Below are 20,823 nucleotides of genomic sequence, written 5' to 3' on the forward strand. Positions count from 1 at the left end.
GTTCTTTGGGCACTTGACAAGGCAGATGCAGAAAGGCTGTTTCCGAGTGTTGGACAGACCAGGACCAGAGGGCACCAAGGAATTACCTTTTTAAGACACAGATATGGAGGAATTTCTTCTCAAAGAGGTGAATGAATTTGTGGAATTTTTTACTGCTCAGAGCTGAGAGACTAAGTATATTCCAGGCTGAGAGGGACAGATTTTTAATCCGCACAAGAATCAAAGGCTTTTTTGGGAAAAGGTGGGAAGTTAGGTTGAGGATTATCAGATCAGCAGTGATCTTATCGAATGACAGAACAGACTTTGATAGGCTGAATGGCCTACTTCTGCTCCTACATTTTCAACAATACCATTCAATCAAGCGCATGCATATTCTGCTGAAGACTAGAAGCCATACAATGCAGATAGAGGCCATTCAGCCCATTAAGTCTGCATCAGCCCTCCAAAGAGAGTTCCATCCTTCCATCATAACCCCACATTTACCCTAGCTAACCCACCTAGACTGCACATTACAGGGCAGCTTATCATGGCCAACCCACCTAACCCACACATCTTTGGACCATGGGAGGAAGCTGGAGTACCCAAAGGAAACCCACAGGAGAACATGCAAACTCTACACAGACAGATAGTCACCTGAGGCTGGAATTGAACCCAGGTCCCTAGTACTGTGAGGCAGCAGTGCTAACCATTGAACCATTGTATTGTCACAAGTTAGCTGTTGCTTCTGCTGGAGGCTAGCCTGGTGGATATGTATTACAAGGAAACATTGATGGCAGGAATACTATCTAAACATGTTCCTAGCAGGGCCACATGCCAGTTGTGGTACCAAGTAAAGCAGTGACATCAGCTCCCTTCCACAACCCCAACCCCTGCTCTGGCTGTTGCTGTTGAAAGAGTGGATGAGTAATCCAGAAGCCTGAAGCAATGAGTCCACTTCCCATCAATCTGGCGAGGGAAATAAAATTCACTTAATAAATCCAGGAGGATAAGCTAACTCAGTAATCATGCCCACAAAACCACAAGACTGATTCACTGATGTCCTTTCAGACAAGGGAAACCTCACCCAGTTTTGGCCGATATGTGACTCCAGGTCCACGCAAATGTAGTGGACTCTTAACTGCTCTCTGAATTGGCATAGCGATCCATACAGTTATGTACAGGAGGGCAACTTGCTACCACCCTCTGCAGGGCAATTGAGAATGAGCAAGAAACACTGAGCTTCATCGGTGACACCTACATCCCATGAATGTTTTCATTTTAGGCTTTCATTGAAGTCCAAAGAGCCACAGATGCTGAAAACCCGAGACGAAAACAGAAAGTGCTGGAGAAACTCTGCTGGTCTGGCAGCATCTGTGGAGAGAAAACCAAAGTTAATGTAAATGCCCCTTTGTGAGAATGACACAGACATAAAACATTAGCTCCATTTTCTCCATACAGACCTGCTGAGTTTCTCCAGTACTCGCTGTTCTTCAAGAAGAATCTGTTTGGCACTTCCTTGCCGGATTTCAGAGAGGCTGTGGCCTGAATCACTGACCCTCTCCACTCCCAGAACCATCAATACACACAGCTGACCAATCGCTCACAAGTCAAAGTATGCATCATCTTTGCTTCATTGTGTGATGAGGTTTAACATCACACAACGTACAGTTTTCGTCCCCTTACTTGAGGAAGGATGTAATTGCATTGGAAACAATTCATAGACTGTTCACTCGATTAATTCCAGAGAGAAAAGGCTTATGTTTTCCTGTTGCCTGGGGATTTAAGAACCAGGAGTCACAGTCTAAAGATACAGGGTCAGCCATTTTGGACTGAGATGTGGAGGAATTCCTTCCTTCAGATAATGGTGCACCTGTGGAATTTGCTACCACAGAAAATGGTCAAGGCCAAAGCATTGTATGGTTTCAAGAAGGCATTGGATGTAGAATTTGGGGCTAAAGGGACCATAAGATCGGTGGGAAAAGTGGGAACAGGTTATTGAATTGGATAATCAGCCATGATCATGATGAGCAGACTCAAAGGGCCAAATGGCCTACTCCTGCTCCTATTTGGCTTGTTTCTATGTCTTATGAAGAGAGGTTGAGCAATTTAGGCCTATGTTCACTAGAGTTTAGAAGTTTAAGAGGAGATATAATTGAAGTATTTAAGATGGGATTGACAAAGTAGAGTGGATGTTTCTGCTTTTGGGACAGTCTAGAACAAGAGGTCATAGTTTTAGGCTAAAGGAGTGGCAAATTTGAAAGAGATGAGGGGAAATTGCTTCTTTCAAAAGAATTAACTCCCCTGGAGTGTGGTGGAGGCCGGAACACTGAATACATTTAAGGTGATAGACAGATTATTAATTAGCAATGGGTTAAAGGGTTATTGGGAGTGGGTAGGAAAGTAGAGTTGAGGCTGAGATGGGATCAGCCATGATCATATGATATTGCGGATCACACTTTAGGGTGAATTACCTAATGCTGCTTCTATTTCTTACGTTCTTAATTGAATAATATAAAAAATATTGAGAAGGGACTGGGAAATACTCTCAAGCACTATCATTCCATAGAGAGAGAAGCTTAGCCAATTAGTGAAAGGTCCCATCCTCCCTGAAAGATAGCCATTGTTTCCTCTCCCATGTACTTTGACAATCTCACAGTCTGGCAGTGTCTGCGGGAAGAAAGCAGAGTTAACGTTTCAAGTCTGGTGACTCTTCTTCAGAAGCTTTCCCTCCACTGGTGTTGTCTGACCTGCTGAGTTTCTCCAGCAATTTCTCTTTTTTGTTTCAGGTCTCCATCATCCACAGTTCATTGTTTAATCTGATCGCTTAAAGTGAAGAGGAGTGGGAAAAGGCCAGTGAAGAACATAACTGATTCAGGCTGAAAGGCCTGTACCTATGCTGTCAATCTGTACACCACAGACACTGTCTACTTTGTTTTCTTTTTTTCTTTTTAAAGCTTCCTGCTTTAGATTGTTGGATTTTTGAACTTTAATAAGCGTGACCTTGTGTTGCTTTGCAGAGGGGGAGATGGAAGCTGAGTGGTTGCAGGAGGTAGGCCTCTCCACCTTGGTCTCAGGCTCGGCAGGAGAGGATGGCATGGCTTTGTTGTCCACATTGACCCGAGCGCAGGCTGAAGCTGTCCAGCGCCGACTGGACACCTACACCCAAACCACCCGGAGGAAGAACAAGCAGCCAGTCCGGGATGTTCGCGATGTGTTCGGTCTCACTGACACTCCAGTAAGTACAGCGAGTGGCCTTTATAAGGTCAGTTTTGTTTCACAATCTCTTTGAAGCAACTTGCAGCCAATAGCATACATTTAATTAAAGTGTTGTCATAGTGTAGCAATCTGGGAGATGTGTGACATAGCAAGTTAGGCATAACAAGCTGACCAGACATTGAAAATATTCTCATGCTCATGCAGTGACTAAGTGTCTGAATGAGATCCTCATTGAAGATTGTAATCTGCTTGTGACTGTGGAACTATGTCCTGAAAACACAGGGCCCTTCGAGGAAGATGCAATGAAACAGCATCAAACTGGGCTGTGCTCTAAGGTTGTGGCCAGGGCTTCAGTGCATGGGATGTAACTTCTTAGGATCTGAATGACATAATACATAGGAATGTAGTAAACCCAGAGAGAAGTAATAAACTTTAGATGAAGCAGTCTGAAGCATACAGGAGGTACATAATACATGAAATTTTATTGCCGAGATGTACACTGTGAGGTATAAATAATTCTAAGGCAGTGTAAATAGAATGGGTTTAAAAGTGGCGCAAGAACAGAGAGGGAGAGCTAGAGGACTGCAGGTGCTGGAGATCAGAGTCAAGAAGAGAGAGGTCTCAGACGGTACAGGATAAATTGACAGATCCCTACGACGATAGAGAGTGGTTTCAATTGGACTCCAAAGGATGTGTGCAAAGGTCGTGTCATAGGCTTTGTTTATGTCATTCATTCGGGAACAGCATTTATTGCCCATATCTAAAGGCTAAGAAGAAAAGCCTTTCTGATGGAGAGTCACTGGACTTGAAGCATTGATTGTCTCTTTCTCCTCGCTGATGCTGCCAGACCCGCTGAGTTTCTCCAGCATTTTCTATTTTTTGTTTCATCTGTTTTCCTGGAGTGGTTTGATTGTTCTCCCCTACCCCTCATCTTCATTAAAACCAGAACGTCACAGGATCCAGGCGCTTTGGATTCCTGTTTCAGCTTTTACTTTGTAGCCTGAGGGATAGGCAGTAAATGCTGGTCTGGGTTTCAGAGCTTCTGCACTGGCAACTCTTTATTTTTATTCCAGGGAGGCAGATGGTCATTTTCTCATGAGAATGTCTGCTTTCACTTGGATGTAATACAATTCCCTGGTCTTTGCAAGCAGGTGCAAGTTGCTGAATCCTTAAAGTAAAGGTCTTTAGCGGAATGGCCAGGAATGTGTGCGATGGGCCTAAAGGCCTCCTTCAATACTTGTTCCTACTCTTGAAAGATCCTCACAACTAGTCCCTGAGGTTTGACGAATATATAGTGAGGATGTGATTGTGTTCTATAAATCTCTCCTCTGTGGAGTGAGGTCATATGGCCTAGGTTCCTCAATCAAAAACCCAAAAAGTGGAGGTTGGATATTTTGTGGCTGTGATGACAATGTCAGACCCTGCTTTTATGTCCTTATTTTCAAGCTGGTAACTGGGTCGTCCTGCTTGTGACAATGAACCAATTAAGCAACAGTAGAATCCTAGAAACCCTCCATTGTGGAAGCAGGCCATTCACCCCATCGAGCCCACACTGACCCTCCAAAGAGCATCCCACCCAAACCCATCCTATTCTGTAACCCTGCATTTCCCATAGCTAATCCATTCAACCTGCATATCTTTGGACTGTGGCAGGAAACTGAAGCACCCGGAGGAAACCCACGGGGGGAATATGCAAGCTCCACACAGTGGCCTAAGACTGGAATTGAACCCAGGTCCCTGGCTCTGAGAGGTAGCAGTGCTAACCATTGAGCCACCGTACCATCCACTTGACATATAAATGCGTCTTGGGCAAAACAGGATTCAAGATGAGAGATACCTGATGGGAGTGTGAGAATGACTCCTGACCTCCAACCTGTGCAAGTTTCTCTTTCTCTTGTTTTGTGTTTTTATAAGTTTGTGGAGGAGGAGGAGTGGGGGACATCTAGTGAAAATCGAATTGTTTCAGGGGTGGGAGGTGGGAGAGGAAAAGAAAAAACTTGCATTTATGTAGCACCTTTCATGACCTTGGCATGCGTCAAAGTGTTTTATAGCCAATGGAATACTTCCGAAAATGGTGCAGGAAATGTTGACAATGTAACTGATCCTGTTGGGAATTGATTCCTGATTCTGCCACAATGCTGACACATCGGGTTCAAGAAAGTCACTAGAGTGTCTGTTCATCATTGTAAATAATTTGTCAAATTCCCCAACATTGAAGTACAGTAACGGGATCTCTTTTGAGCAGGATCATGGGAAGTAGAATAATTCCGGATGGCAGCCTTCATTAGGTTTCCGGAATTGACCTGTCTAGGTCATTCTGACAACGTTTTCCCATTGAGTTGGTGACCAGAAACCTCAGGAGCTCAATACAGAAGGAACAGAAGCAGCAATGCATTAAGATGAATAGACTAATATTGCAAATGTTATTCTGCAGTGTTCATAATCTCAGTGCAAACCAGCATGATATTCTTATGTCCATATTTACAGTTTGCTGATATGCAGGAAATGAACCTGGAGATTAGTATAGTAAACTTTGCAGCCAGTCAAATGTTTTTGACTTGGAAATTGGCTGGAAGTTCTTTCTATCCCAGTTCTCTTTGCGGTTTTGCCCTATTTAGTGCCTGGCTTCTCCAGGAATCAGCTGTCTCTTTTTCTTTTGAGAAAAAAACACCTTGTACTTTGCTGTTTTGAATGTAAGAGGCGTTGTTTGCTCCACTCTGTAAGTTTGTTTGTCGTCTTATATTCTGGTGCAAACCTCCACACCCACAAACTGTATCCTGTCAATTGACACCATCTGCAAACTTTGACCCTAACCTCCGATGCCTGAATTTATATTGTTTATGAATATGGAAAGTCTTCAACTTCAGCTAGATGTCTTTCTATTTCTGGGGAAACTCCATTCATTTCCTTCACTATTTTTGATGACAAATGTTTCCCAAACTCAAGACTCCTCATCACTTCTACCCTTGAGCAGCGATGCTTTCTGTGTGGTGGTGACGAAAGGAGAGAAAGACTTACATTTCATTGGTGTTTTTCACAATTCCACACATCTCAAAGCACTTTATAGCCAACGGGATACTTTTTGAAACACAATCCCTGTTACCTTTAATGAAGTTTAACCTGCAATCTGTCAGATGAGGCTTTTGACACAACCTAGTATGAATCCGACTCTACTCCCCGAATAAGTAATTTATCTGTTGCTGACACACAGGGCTGTTTAGGTTTAAAGTGCATGAGACTTTTCTAAGACTAAGCACCACTGAGTGGTGTTGAAGCTTGGACATTATCAAGGATCCTTTTTTTAGATTCCTTACAGAATGGAAACAGGCCATTTGGCCCAACAAGTCCACACCGACCTTTCAAAGAGTAATCCACCTAGACTCATTCCCCTACCCTATATTTACTCCTGACTAATGTACCTAACACTATGGTCAATTTAGCATGGCCAATTCACCTGACCTGCACACTTTTGGATTGTGGGAGGAAACTGGAGCACCCAGAGGAAACCCACATTGACAGGGGGAGAATGTGCAACTCCACACAGACAGTCGCCTGAGGTGGGAATCGAACCTGGGTCCCTAGCGCTGTGAGGCAGCAGTGCTAAACGCTGAGCCACCGTGTTGTCCATTTGTTCTGGAAAAACAATCGAAGAGAATGAATAAAAGATTGAAGGAGATGAGGGACAGTACGTGAAATAGAAGAGAAGATGGCAACAGAGGGAGGCAACAAGAGAGCTAGTTTGGCAAGGAAACATAACAAACTGAATCAGTGAGCTGTAGTGATGATGTGTAAGGTTGGTTTAGTGTTGGAGGAAATATGCATGTCTTACATCTCTAAGATACCATCCTCACTGGGGGAATGAATGGAAACTGTCTTCCTGTGAATTCCTTCTGTTGCTGATCATACTCTTACGAATGCTCTGTTTGATGTCTGGAAACTTGCATGCCTTTCATTTCTAAGCCTTTGATTGTACTGTCCTGGACATCAAACAACTGTGATCTTGAAGTAATTGATTGTGAAGTGTGTGGGTGGGAGAGTGAGATAACATTTCCTATTTTAACTATCCTCGTCATGGATTGCACCTTCCTTCCACTTGCCATGATGGCGGTCATCGTTCCAACATGGAGGATCAGTGAGTGTCTTGCTCAGCCACTTCACGAGTTTGCCAGCAAACGTGACATCCTGGGGTACTAGTGAGTTGGTACTCACCAGATGTTGCTGGAACAGAAATTTGAAGGATGGGTAACCGGTTTTTAAATTTCATCAGTTTGGTTTTTATGACCATTAATGTTGGGGGAGCCTGTTCGGGTAAAGAACATAGTAGTTATTTAACTGCTAGTTGGCCCCAAGTAGACTGGAGGTGGCATTTTTACCCTTCAGTAGCAGGAAGTTCTCTGAGGAGCTGACCATTTAGGGACTGAGTAGTGCCGATTCAGAGTGGTGGCTGCTGGTAGTCCTGAACTCGGGCTGTGCAGGATTGCATTGTAAACAGTGGGCAGGCTGCCCCTTCACTTTACATTTACACTGGTTTCAAAACCTGCTTAAAAATCACACAAAACCAGGTTATAGTCCAACAGGTTTATTTGGAAGCACTAGCTTTCGGAGCGCTGCTCCATCATCAGGTAGACAACCGTCTGTTGTCTTCTGTTGTGATTTCTAATTTTGTCCACTCCAGTCCAACACCAGCATTTCCAAATCATTCAAATCTGTTAGCAAGGCCGTTATATCTCACCCTGTCGCCATTGCTTGTATTGTAATGAAAATTGCATCCATTTTTGTGACGTGAACCTATTCCTCTTCTAGATGTCCATTTGATTGGCTAAATAATCCTAACAGAAGAGTTGAACATCTTACCCTTCATAGGTTGTGTTCAGAAGTGAAACAACAGGAGCTGTATTCCTGGTTATCGTTGGCCGCTATTGCACAGTTTCTCCCGGTGTTTAAACGTCACATTGTAAGCAATTTCCAGGCTGGACAGTAATAAAAGGCTGCCTCCCTGAAGTAAAACATTCAAATTCAAAATTAAGCTGCTAAAACCTAATTGGAACCATTGTCCAGTGATCTTTCGTTCGAATCAAGCCATAAACTGTTCATGATGGGAACTCTGCTTATTGTTTCCTTGTAATATGAAAGTGACTGACAACTTGGCCTTTGAATGGAACTTGAACTTCGTAACAATTGTTATTAATTTATTTCCAGTCTGAAAACATGGTACAATTTTGTTTTCTGAAGGTTTCATCTGCAGAATGGGATGGTTCAAATCATCCCAATTCCATTGCATGCTTTTACCAGGTCTGTGAACTCACAGGCTGAACATTTCCTTCAAACAGAAGACTAGAGGTGCCCCATATATTGTTTTTAATTCAAGCACAATAACACACCGCAGAGATGCATATTATCGAGTCAAGCACAGAGGATCTGAGTAGACTCTTCCATTTCTTTGAGTTAACAAAGAATGAAAGATGGCTTTTTAATTGGATCTTTTTCTAACTCAGAAAAATCATCCCAAGTACTTCAGGGATATGATCTGAAATGAATGAATGCAGAGTTATTTAGAATGAGTGACCAAAAGTCCTGGTTGAAGAAGAGAATTGTTATAGACTGAAAGCTTTAGCCTTCCCATTGTATAAGCCAGTTGTGTAAATGGATAAATGCAGTGCTTGATGTGGTAATGGATCATGCACACCACAATGCTTCAAGCTTCATTTACCCACCCACAACATTAGCTAATTCCACTGCAGGGTAATAGCGTAAGTCACAGTCACACTCAATATTTGAACAAAGGAGACAGTGTTCTCTCTCCCACTTTTTTATTCACCAGTGATTTCATTTGGGGGTGGCTCGGTGGTTAGCATTGCTACCTCACAGTGCCAGGGATCTGGACTCCATTCTACCTCAGGTGACTGTGTGGAGTTTGAGCATTCTTCCCGTGTCTGCGTGGGCTTCCTCCACGTGCTCCGGTTCCTCCCACAGTCCAAAGATGTGCAGGAAACGGTGGATTGACCATGCTAAATTTCCCATAGTGTCCAGGAATGTGTAGGTTAGTTGGGATGACCATGGGAAAAGTAGGCTTACAAGGATGGGGTAAGGGGAGTGGGTCTGGGCGAGATGCCCTTTGAAGGGTCCCTGTGAACTTGATGGGCTGAATGGCCTGCATCCATACTGTGGGGATTCTACGATTCCTCCAAAACGTGTATGAGTTTTGGGAAAGGACAGACTTTTCCCATAAAGCTGAGTATTTGGGATTGTGTTTGGGCAAGATATTGGAGGGCTACTGATGCTCGTAACATATTATAATTCACTGCTGTAGAGCCTGAATGAAACACAAAAGTGAACTGTCCGCTGCACTCTGACAAAGTTGCTGAAGATTGACAAAACAGCATTTTGTATTGAGCAGCAACGCATCCAGACTGGAACAGGCCTCACCGCAGAGAACCTAGAGCATGAAAATAACATCCACTGTGGCTTTCTTTCACATTTCCAGTTACCTCGTCCCTGACTCCATTTTAGTCTGCTGGGGATAACTGTTGTGAGCTCACAGCGTAGGTGATTTTAGCTTCCTGCGACAGGACATTACATCCACGGCTGAGGAAAAAGCTGCTATTGTAAATTCAATTCACCACAAACTCTCCCACCCCGTGATTCTTGCAAGATTAAATACAAATCTGCTGTACAGATGATCTCACAGCCCAAGGTCGGTCTGGTAGACAGCAAAGTTTAATAAAAATACAAATTCAAACCTAAGTTGTATTTGTCCAAATCAATATTATCAGCTGATAACATGGAGTCAGAGAGATGTACAGAACAGAAACAGACCCTTCGGTCTAATTCGTCCATGCTGACCAGATATCCTAAATTAATCTAGTCCCATTTGCCAGTTTATGGCCCGTATCCTTCTAAACCCTTCCTCTTTATATGCCATCCAGATGCCGTTTAAATGCTGTAATTGTACCAGCCTCCATCTCTTCCATTGGCCGCTCATTCCATACACGCACCACCCACTGCATGAAAACGTTGCCCCTTGGGTCCCTTTTAAATATTTCCCCTCTCACCTTAAACTTATGCCCTCTAGTTTTGGACTCCCCTACCCTGGGGAAAAGACCCTGGCTATTCACCCTATACATGCCCCTCATGATGTAACAGACCGATACACTTTAGCCTGTGATACTTCAGGGAAAATAGCTCCAGCCTATTCAGCCTCTCATCGTAGTGCAGAGACGAGCAATCAAGAGCAAAGGCCTCCGAGAGTAGAAATCACATTTGGCTTGGCAGAATGAAAAGGGGCAATAGAAAAGAAAGGATGCCACTCTATAGGGGATGTAGGAACGAAGTCACGGGGAGGCATATGTGCATGGATTATTGAAGGTAGCAGCACAGTATTTGTTTTAATTTGTTCATGGGATGTGCTCATTGCTGGTTGGGCCAGTATTTATTTCCCACCCACCCATTGTCCTGGAGAAAGGGGTTAATGTGTCACTATCTTGAATTGCTGCACGTAGAGGGCTGGAGGGAGTTCCGGGATTTTGACCTAGCAAAGGAATACTGATATGGTTCCAAGTCGGGATGGTGTGTGATTCGGAGGGGCACTTACAACTGATGGTGTCCACATGGATCTGCAGGCCTCCTCCTTCTTAGTTGTGGGAGGTTGCAGCTTTGAAAGGTGTTGCCGGAGGAGCCTTGGTGAGGTGTTGCAGTGCATCCTGTAGATAATGCACACTGCTGCTACTGAGCATCGGTGGTGGATGTTGTCCCAGTCAAGCTGCTTTGTCCTAGATGCTCTCAAGCTTCTTGAGTGTTGTTGGAGCTGCACCCATCCATGCAAGTGGTAGGTATTCCATCACACTGCTGAGCTGTGCCTTATAGATGGTGGACAGACTTTGTGGAGGCAGGAGATGAGTTACTTAATGCAGAATGTCAAGCCCCTGACCTGCATTTGTAGACACAGTGTTCGTATGGCAAGTCCAGTCAGATTCAGGTTGATGAAGCATTTAATGCTACCTATGTAAGGGGGGAGGTGGAGGATGGGGGATGGTTTATAAATGTAGACAGGAAATACAAGTTATGATGGACTTTTCTAACAACACTAACTAGAATATTGTATGTGAGTCTCTGCAGCCAACTATTCAAGGGATGTAAAACTTTATTGAGTTTGCAGAAAACATTTATGGGAATGATTCCAGGAATTAGGAACACCAGATATATGGATGCAATGGCAAAATTGTGATTGTTCTCCTCAGGGAAGAGAATGGTGAGAGGAACGTTGTCAGATCAGTTCATAGCCAGGAGGGGTCTCGGTGGCTGAAGAGAAACTATTCCCATTGGTGGAAAATCTGAGAACGAGAGTTGGCAGTTTTTAAGGTGGTTGGTTAAAGAATCGACGCTGGGAAATGTACACAATGAGTGGTTAGGAACTGTAGTACGCTGCCTGACAAGATGGTGGAGCAAATTTCAAGAGAGGACGTTTAATTAAGGTATCTAAGATGCTAAAGGGTATTGACAAGGTAGACATCAAGGGAATGTTCTCTCGTGGGACAATGTAGAATGAGAGGTCATAGTTTTAGGATAAGGGGTAGCAGAATAAAAACAGAGCTGAGGAGAAATTACTGCTCTCAAAGGCTCGTGAATTCACTCCCCTAGAATACGGTGGACACTGGGATGTTGAGTAAATTTTAAGGAAGAGATGAGCAGATTTTTAATGGATGTCGTTTGAAGAGTTATGAGGAACAGGCAGGAGAGTGGAGCTGAAGCTGAGATGAGATCAGCCATGATCGTATTGAATGGCGGAGCAGGCTTGAGGGGCTGAATGGCCTACTCCTGCTCCTAGATCTTATCTATAATCATGGTTTTCAAAAGGGAAATTGGATGAGCACCTGAGCAGAGAAACCATTTAGAGAGGTATGGAAAGGAAGAGAGTCACCTGGGATTAAATGTGTGCCATATCTCTGCTAGGCCAGCATTTATTGTTCATCTCTAGGTGCTCTGGTGGTGAGTTGCCTCTTGAATTGATGCAGCTTTTGAGGTTAAGGTGCACCTGCAGTGCTATTTGGGAATGGCAGAGAGCATCTGATCTCGAATGGAACTGGTAAAACATAATGACTGTATAGCTTTCTATAGACCTGTAACCATTCTATGATTTTTAATAAAGATGCATCTGATTTTTGTTATTCTAACGCTGAATCAGAAAATAGGTCTTTTCCCTCTCTGATAGTAATGATTGTAACATATGTAGGTAATGGTTAATTTGATTACTTATTCGAGAAGCCAATGCTTCCCAAGATACCACAACTTAATCCTTTGTTTCTGGTGCTATAGAGATCAGCATGAGCAACATAGGAAACACCCACAGAAAGAGATTAACAATGTTTAATACAATTAGTGCAGCTTTGTGAAGCAAGGATCTGAAAGGATGATGAGTCAGTTGTCTTGCCTACTTTAATCTTTAAAACCATTTTGACTTAACAGTTTTAGAAAGGAAATATGGGATTTGAACGAAAAGCTCCAAAAGTAGGCAAGGGAGTTTTTTTTTAAACAAAGCCAATAAGTGGTAGAAATTGGAAACAAAAACAGGAAATGCTGGGAATACATGAAAGCTGCTGGATTGATGTTTCAGGTGAGAGCATGCATTGAAGTCACAAAAGCGACAACACCCTTTCTTTTTCAGAGGCTGATTGATGTCTGTAATTCCAAATATTTTCTTTTTATATCTTTTTGGTAAATATCAGAATCCCTACAGTGTGGAAACAGGCCATTTGGCCCAACAAGTCCACACAGACCCTCTGAATAGTATCCAAACCAGACCCATTCCCCTACTATATTACTCTACATTTACCCCTGACTAATGCACTTAACCTACACGTCCCTGAAACCGATAGGCAATTTAGCACATCCAATTCCTCTAACCTGCATATTCTTGGATTGTGGGAGGAAACTGATGCAGGCACAGGGAGAACATGCAAACTCCACACAGTCACCCAAGTCTGGAATCAAACCCAGGTCCCTGGCGCTGTGAGGCAGCAGTGCTAACCTCTGAGCCACTGTGCTGTCCCTACCACTGAGCCACTGTGCTGACCCTCTGTTTCATTGAAATAGGCCTTTTTTAAAATTTGCCAGTCATCCAAATCAGTTGAACAGTGTGAAACTGTGTGATGAGATCCCCTTGCAGTGTCTGTGTTCCAGTATGGAGTGCAGGTTCATAGTACTTTGAACGTAGAGTCGCAGGTAGATAGGATAGTAAAGAAAGCATTTGTTTATGTTTCTCTTTATTGATCAGAGTATTGAGTACAGGAGTTGGGAGGTCATGTTGTGGCTGTACAGGACATTGGTTAGGCCGCTGTTGGAATATTGCGTGCAGTTCTGGTCTCCTTCCTATCGGAAAGATGTTGTGAAGCTTGAAAAGGTTCAGAAAAGATTTACAAGCATGTTGCCAGGGTTGGAGGACTTGAGCTACAGGCAGAGGCTGAATAAGCTGGGGCTTGTTTTTCCTGGACCATCAGAGGCTAAGGGGTAACCTTATAGAGGTTTATAAAATCACGAGGCACGTGGATACTATAATTGACAAAGTCTTTTCCCTTGGGTGGGAGAGTCCATAACTGGAGGGCATGGGTTTAGGGTGAGAAGAGAAAAATATAAAAGGGACCTAAGGGACAACTTTTCACAGAGAGTGGTACATGTATGGAATGAGCTGCCAGAGGAAGTGGTGGAGGCTGGTACAATTGCAACATTTAAAAGGCATCTGGATAGGTATATGAGTAGGACAGATTCTCTTCCTCGTCCTCTCCCTCTCCCTGATAGGTGCAAATAGGTGCCAAGGCAACCTCTTCAGTTGAAAGGCTGAGATCATATCAGTTGTGTTTCCCGTACACCTAAAGAGCTGTACTGAGTCAGATGTGCCTATATTGTAACGATACCTCACACTTTCCCTGATTCTGGGAAGTAAAATATTATGGTGCTACGTAATGCATCAACTTGGAGCCCTGGGAAAGCAGAGGTAAAGTAATCAGCAGGAAGCTTGGTGAACAAGTGTGTTTGTCAGATGATTAGCCTCAGTATTATAAGCTGATCTGCAATCTCTTGGATTGTCAAGTAAGTCATTGAAGGAGCAAATATTTCGTGTATCAATCGAGACATGTGTAGCACAATAATGTCCAGGGAAAATAAAACTGTTGGAAACTGTGGTACCACAGTATGTGGCTCTCCGTTAGGTGCTAAAATATTACACGTCTTGGACTTTGTTGCTACAACATAGATACCTCAGTAGCTAACTACACTGGGCTAACCGCTAGTCATCGGTGTTGTTGTTTATGGTAGCTAGGATCTTTGCATCTATTTTCCTAGCTTGTGAGTAGGCTGGCTGATTACAATCTGCACACAACCACATGCACTTTTAGATGTTCCACCTAATTTCTAGATTCCAGTTACGAAGAGCTTCACTTTTAAGTTCATATCCTGTCTCACACAAGAAAGGTAAGCGTTGTCTTAGAAAACATTTCTCTGAAGGGGCCATTGCACGCTACAACCTTTCTCCCGAGTTCCCAGCACAAAATTGATTGAGTTCGAAGAATGGTTCCATATTTCCATTAATATGCAAATCCATGTTCATGGAATTTGATTTGACTAAAATAGAAAGAAACAGTAGAGCTTCATAAGCTGGCCAGATAGATTGCGAGGATTAGTTTGCTGGTGGATTGTGTGACATAGCATTGGAACTGCACTTCCAAGATGCCTGGCAGATACTCTGGGCATGATGGGTCCTTCTTGGTGTGCGACTGTGAAGTTGAACCTGTAGTGAGCATCCACCTATATCCTGACCAGGAGCCAAGCACTGTAAGTAATACCTTAACAGAATACATATTGCTTCTTGCCCATAAAATGGGTTGCCTTTTCAATCTGCATTTAAATGTTTTTTTCTTCTTGGTAATTGGCGAGATTAGCTTTAATTGGAGCCTTTTTGCTACATTTTGAAGGCAATATATTATTTGCGTTTTTCCTTTTCAGTTTTTGTTTTAATTGTTAATAACTTTCTTTTCTGATTTGGTTTCTGTTTTTGTTTGTTCCGTAAGTCTACCTTTTCTTTTAACTGGTAGTATGAGTAGGTTATCAGCACCCTTGCCTTGCTGTGTTACTGAGTAAGGTCATAGCTGCACTGAGCTTTGACTGCTCCACCCAAACTACACTCTCTCGGCCTTGATTCTAATTGCAATTTCATAAACTGAGGCTCAACACGAAAGAATTTTTTTTTTGATTTGACATAAAGGCCAAAAGAACTGCAGATGCTATAAATTTCAGACAAAAATAAAAATTGCTGGAAAAACTCAGCCGGTCTGGCAGCACCTGTGGAGAGAAATCAGAGTTAATGTTTTGGGTCAAGAGGAAGGGTGACTTGATCCAAAATATTACCTGATTTCTGTCCACAGATGTGGCCAGACCTGCTGAGCTTTTCCAGCAATTTCTATTTTTGACTTGACTTGGTGGTAAATGAGCGAACACAATTCATGAATCACTTCAGTTTCTGATCCAACATTGACAGCTTCCAGTGCCACTCTCACCTCATTTCATACTACAGTCTCCTTGCTTGGCTACTTGTAATGGATATGCTATCAGTTTTAAACTTGATAAGGGCCTAGGACCAGATGAAATACATCCAATGATATTGAAGGAAGCGAGAGTGGAAAGTGTGGCATCTGTGATCCTGGGGGCCTCTGGAGGAGGCCAAGTTGGATTATCCACTCAGGACTTCTGGCTGAAGATTGTTGTAAAACTTCTAACCTTGCATTTTACACGACTGTGCTGGGCTCCCCCATCATTGAGAATGGGGCCATTTGTGGCACCTCTTTTCCAGTGAATTCTTTAGGTTTCCACAACCGTTTAGGACTGGATGTAGCAGGAGTGCAGAGCATTAGATCTGATCTGTTGGTTGTGGGATTGCATAGCTTCATCTGCCACATGCTGCTTCCACTATTGAGCATATGAGTGGCCCTGTTTGATAGCTTCATGGTTTTTCTTGATATGGTTGGTGCTGCTCTTGGCAGGTCCTCCTGCACTTTTCAACGAACCAGGGTTAATTCCTTGGCTTGATGGTGATGGTGGAGTAGGGACCTTTCTGGTCCGTAAGGGGGCAGAATGAGTTGTTCACAATTCTTTTGATGCTGCACCTCATGGTATCTCAGTTCTGAGCTGTTCTGAACCTCTCACGTTGTGTATAATGACAGTGACACAATGGAGGGGATCTTCAATGGGACTTTGTTTCCAAGAACTGTGCAAAGGTTACTCCTACCAATAAAGTGGATATCACTGTGGTATCCGTGACAGACTTGTGAGGATGAGATCAAGTATGTTTTTTTCCCCACTTGTTGGTTGTCTCACACATCCCTGCCACAAACCCAGTCAAGCAGCACAATCCTTGAGGATTGGGTCACCCCAGTGAGTAGTGGTACTGCTGAGGCACTTTTGATGCTGGACATTGAAACTCTCCAACCAGAATATATTCTGTGTTCTTGTCACCTTTAGTGCTTGATCCAAGTGCTGTTAAATGTGAAAGAGTGCTCATTCAAATCGCAACCCAGGTACTGCGACTGGTGTGAATCTAGCCTCCAGAAGCAACTACTGCATTACAGATGCTGTTATGTTATTGTGCAATCCGTAAAAAAAAAGGAATAAATATTTGCATGAAATAGAATAATTGGCCCAAAACACAGTATGCTGTGTAAATGAGGAAGGAGCTACGTGCCTGGGTGGAGTGAGTCAGTGGTACTTGGTATTGGACCTTGGGTTTCAGTATTATCGCCCTGCGGTTTACAGCGGTCTGTGTGATTTGAATGCAGAGTTTGGAGTAGCTTGTTCTCTCTGACTGGCTGCACACTGTTACTGGCTGGTTTTTTGCTTATTGCAGAGAAGGCTCCTCAAACACCTCCTCAGTTTGAAAAAGCCAAGGGCCTAATAGTTGTTACAGTTGTGTGTCCTGCATATTTGATGTTTTACCCAGCACTGTGAGGACAACAGTCCTCCTCCAGCTTGTAATGGACCTGGGCTGCCTTGCTAACATATTGAAGACTTATCGGGTCAATTATTTGCCTGATAGATGGGCATGGCTCAGGCGGATATTCCAGCTAATTGACTCAAAGTTTGCTTTATTTTTGGTTTTTGATGAATCGTCTTTCTGTTCACAGGCCAGAATTGAGTTTATGACCCCAGAGCCATCACCTATACCTAATGGGGTACAGCAGTCTGAGGAAACAACTCTGTGGGATCAGTCAAAAGGTAAATGCTGCTCAGTTTGGAAGCTACAATAGGGTAAGACGATGGGTGTTGGCAGGGGAGTGGACTTGGGAGGGGAGGTTAAAAGCTACTAAAGACTGCCTCAGCAGCCCTGGTCTGAGGATTGTAAAACTAAGCTCCCATTTATATGGGTGAGCAGAGGTTTGGGTTGAACTCTTCAGTCCTTATAACTGAGTAGATATGAATCTGTAGTTGAAGATTTGGTCACGTGAATGAGAACGTGCAAAACAACCATTGCCCTTGATGCTGACTGCAGCCTCTGTAGTAAAGGAAAGACCATTGTTAGAGAAAGAAAAAGACTCCAAAACAACTAGGCCAAAGCATCAGATGAAAAGCATCATTTATCCAACACACACGTAAGTAAAGACTTTGATAAGCAAAGCTGAATTGTAAGTTATTTCGCATCAGTGCACTGTGAATGAAAGTCAAATTAACACCTTCGCAGTTTGAATAACAAATGAGGAAACAAATTTGCTATTGTCACTCTTTAGTCTGATAATCTTATCCCCGGATGTAACTTCCTACTCTGTATTTCCCAGAATGTATGCACCTTGCATGCATGCACCATTTGTTAAACATTATTCAAAGTTTATTATTTAACATGTGATTTTTCACAAATGAAATTATGGAATAGGTTTCCTGATATTATTTGAAAAGTGTTCCCAGCAACATCAGAAAAGCACAGAGTATTGCTGTAGTTAGTGTTCAATCTTCTTTGGAAAATATAATCCCTTCAGTCCTTTAAAGAACACTATTATATCAAGAATGTATTGTGGCCATGATCTCTAATACATTTATTCTGTGATCGGACTCCCCACTGTGAACCTGCACAATCTTTCCTTCCAATTAACTCTCCTACACATCACCCAGCCTCACACTACCACTACTTTATAGTGCTAATGCAGGTTTTGTAAACCCTACAAAATAAAACATCCTGTGGACTTTGAGTAGTCTTTGGAGGAATTGGGAACATTCTGACAAGTCAAAATGTCTCTGTGGCTGAAATGTTATCATTAAATGAAGTATTATAGTGTGGACACATTTTAACTGCAATGATTCATCATAAGGGTCTGTCCTAAAGGAGTAAGTTGACCTTTTAGTTGAGCAGTACTGTTTGTGCATTGAGACGCATTCAGGTTTATTTCACATTGGAGAAGGAGTAGGATTCAAGATTACAGGAAAGTATGCTGGGAAAATACATGTCATCAATAAATCACAGAAAAAGCATCGGGAGACCATTAACTTTAAAAAATATTGCTGTGACATTCAAAGTTTTGAAAAAAACTTAGGACCTGAATGATTCCATTGACAATCTTCTTTAAAATGGAAATAGACACCATCAGCAGCTTTAAAGATCATTTTATTTCCAATTTCCTTTTGTTTCGTTACCCCAGACTGTAATAGCTGAAGCTATAATGAATGCTTAGTTATGGTTTAAAGGGAGAACATTTTAGATGGTAGGATTTATATGCCTCCCACCGAAAGAGATGACAAGTAATGCTTCATCTCTGATCATGGCAACTGCTAGTCATCTGATTCTTTAAGGCTTGATGAAGAAGGGATTTATGCACCTTGCCTGGTGCTGAGGGTCTGCTTAAGAGCTGATGGTCAGTCACATTGGCTGACAGCTGTATAGCCCCAGCAGCACTAGTGGCCAGGATTAGGATTTCCTGTAGTTTCTAGATTCTAAGTGCAAGAGTCAAGGTCCAGGTAATTACAGGAGGAAGAAGTGGGAAATCAGTGGGAAAAGGGAGTGTTCTTGATAGAGATGTCCTGGAGAGATCTTTGGAAAAGACAAACCTTTCTAGAAGAAGATGTTTCCCTTCTTATTTGAGGCCTGGGGTGATCACCTGCCAGGAATTCCCAATTCCCACTCTTCCCCACCCCCAAACCCCAGCTGTCAACTTCAAAACTCAGGTTGGAAGGAAGTAGCCTTTTAATGATTGATTGATCATGGCCACTTGATGGCCTCAATTAGGATGAGGGCAGGTGGCTTGCCCCAGGCCTTGGATCGCCCTTTAAAATTACTGGGGTGTCCAATTTACAAATGTCCAACTTACTGAGGAACGTGACCCCACACAGAGTTATGATTATGAAGATCGGACATATGAACGTTCCCATTGCATACAAACGGCTGCTTTGTATTGTTTGGCATTGTGTTCCAACTTGCGTACAAATCGACTTGCCAAACGATTGAAGAATAGAAGCTGTTCATAACCAGGGTACTGCCTATTGCTGGGTGTTGGAGGGGACATAGAATTGGGGGAGGTGGTAGGACGGATAACCAGGGGGTTTAGGGTCACTCATCTGTAAAGCTGCTGGCAAGGTGTTGTAAACGTTTGCTCAAAACCTCTATCTCCAGGCATGGGTCATTATCAACTTTAGGAGGTTATAAAACCTGTCTTTAATGTGATGCATAGGTAAATGTTTGTTTTATTTCAATAGATTGATGGTTTAGGCAGTTTACATTTTTGAATGGCTTTTACGAATGTTTTTCTGTGTGAAATGAGTTAGAATATTAGATTTTAGAAGTTTCTTATTTTTAGTGCTCATTGCAAAGACATCTTGCTATAGTAATTTTGGGTAAGTGGCTATATTGGATACCTGAAAGTATTAGGGAACTATTAGGTGACATTTGAAGGGCATAAGGGGTATAAATTGATGTGGTAGAGATGGCATGGGTTGGTATTGAGAATGTGTATATGATGGGCAGTGGATGGGAAATGGTATGGAATGGGCATACGATAAATGTGGTGAGTATGTGGTGGAATAAAATAACACATAGGTAGTGATGGGCTGTGGGGAGTGAGATGGAGCATTGAGACTGACTGAGAAGGGGTATGAGGAGTGTGCTTGTAAGCCCAGGTTTCAGAAAAGCTCCTGAAAGTCCACAGAATGCAGGTGTCACCTGCACTGAGACACAAATCCAGGTCCGTCACATTTAAAATCTAACAAAATAATGACTGCATTATTATGTTATCTATGTTATCTAGTGATATGTATTCATTAGCTGTGCTCAATGATTATGTGCCTTATTTTAAGAATTCCAACTAATACAGTCTTGACTTATAAATAGTAAATGAGTAGTGAGAATCTATTGGGCTATTGGGCTAGGGGTCACAGCTTTAAATTAAGGGGTGGTAGGTGTAGGACAGATGTTAGGGGTAGATTCTTTACTCAGCGGGTTGAGAGTTCATGGAATACCCTGCCAGTAGCAGTGGTGGACTCTCCCTCTTTATGGTCATTTAAGCAGGCATTGGATAAGCATATGGAGGTTATTGGGCTAGTGTAGGTTAGGTAGGCTTCAGTCGGCGCAACATCGAGGGCCGAAGGGCCTGTACTGCGCTGTATTTT

At 42.8% G+C, this 20,823-nt stretch overlaps 1 protein-coding gene across 3 annotated transcripts in view; it reads left to right on the plus strand.

Annotated features, from left to right (window-relative positions):
* Positions 1–20,823, plus strand: part of LOC132815085 (rho GTPase-activating protein 28-like) — a 166,987-nt gene that overhangs the window by 109,810 nt on the left and 36,354 nt on the right. For all 3 annotated transcript variants that reach the window (XM_060823825.1, XM_060823826.1, XM_060823827.1), the window contains exons 3-4: positions 2,997–3,214; positions 17,361–17,451. In XM_060823825.1, coding sequence (XP_060679808.1) covers positions 2,997–3,214; positions 17,361–17,451 — 309 coding nt within the window. The remainder of the gene's footprint in view (positions 1–2,996; positions 3,215–17,360; positions 17,452–20,823) is intronic.

Source organism: Hemiscyllium ocellatum, chromosome 4, assembly GCF_020745735.1.
Source record: "Hemiscyllium ocellatum isolate sHemOce1 chromosome 4, sHemOce1.pat.X.cur, whole genome shotgun sequence".
Classification (NCBI taxonomy): Eukaryota; Metazoa; Chordata; class Chondrichthyes; order Orectolobiformes; family Hemiscylliidae; genus Hemiscyllium; species Hemiscyllium ocellatum.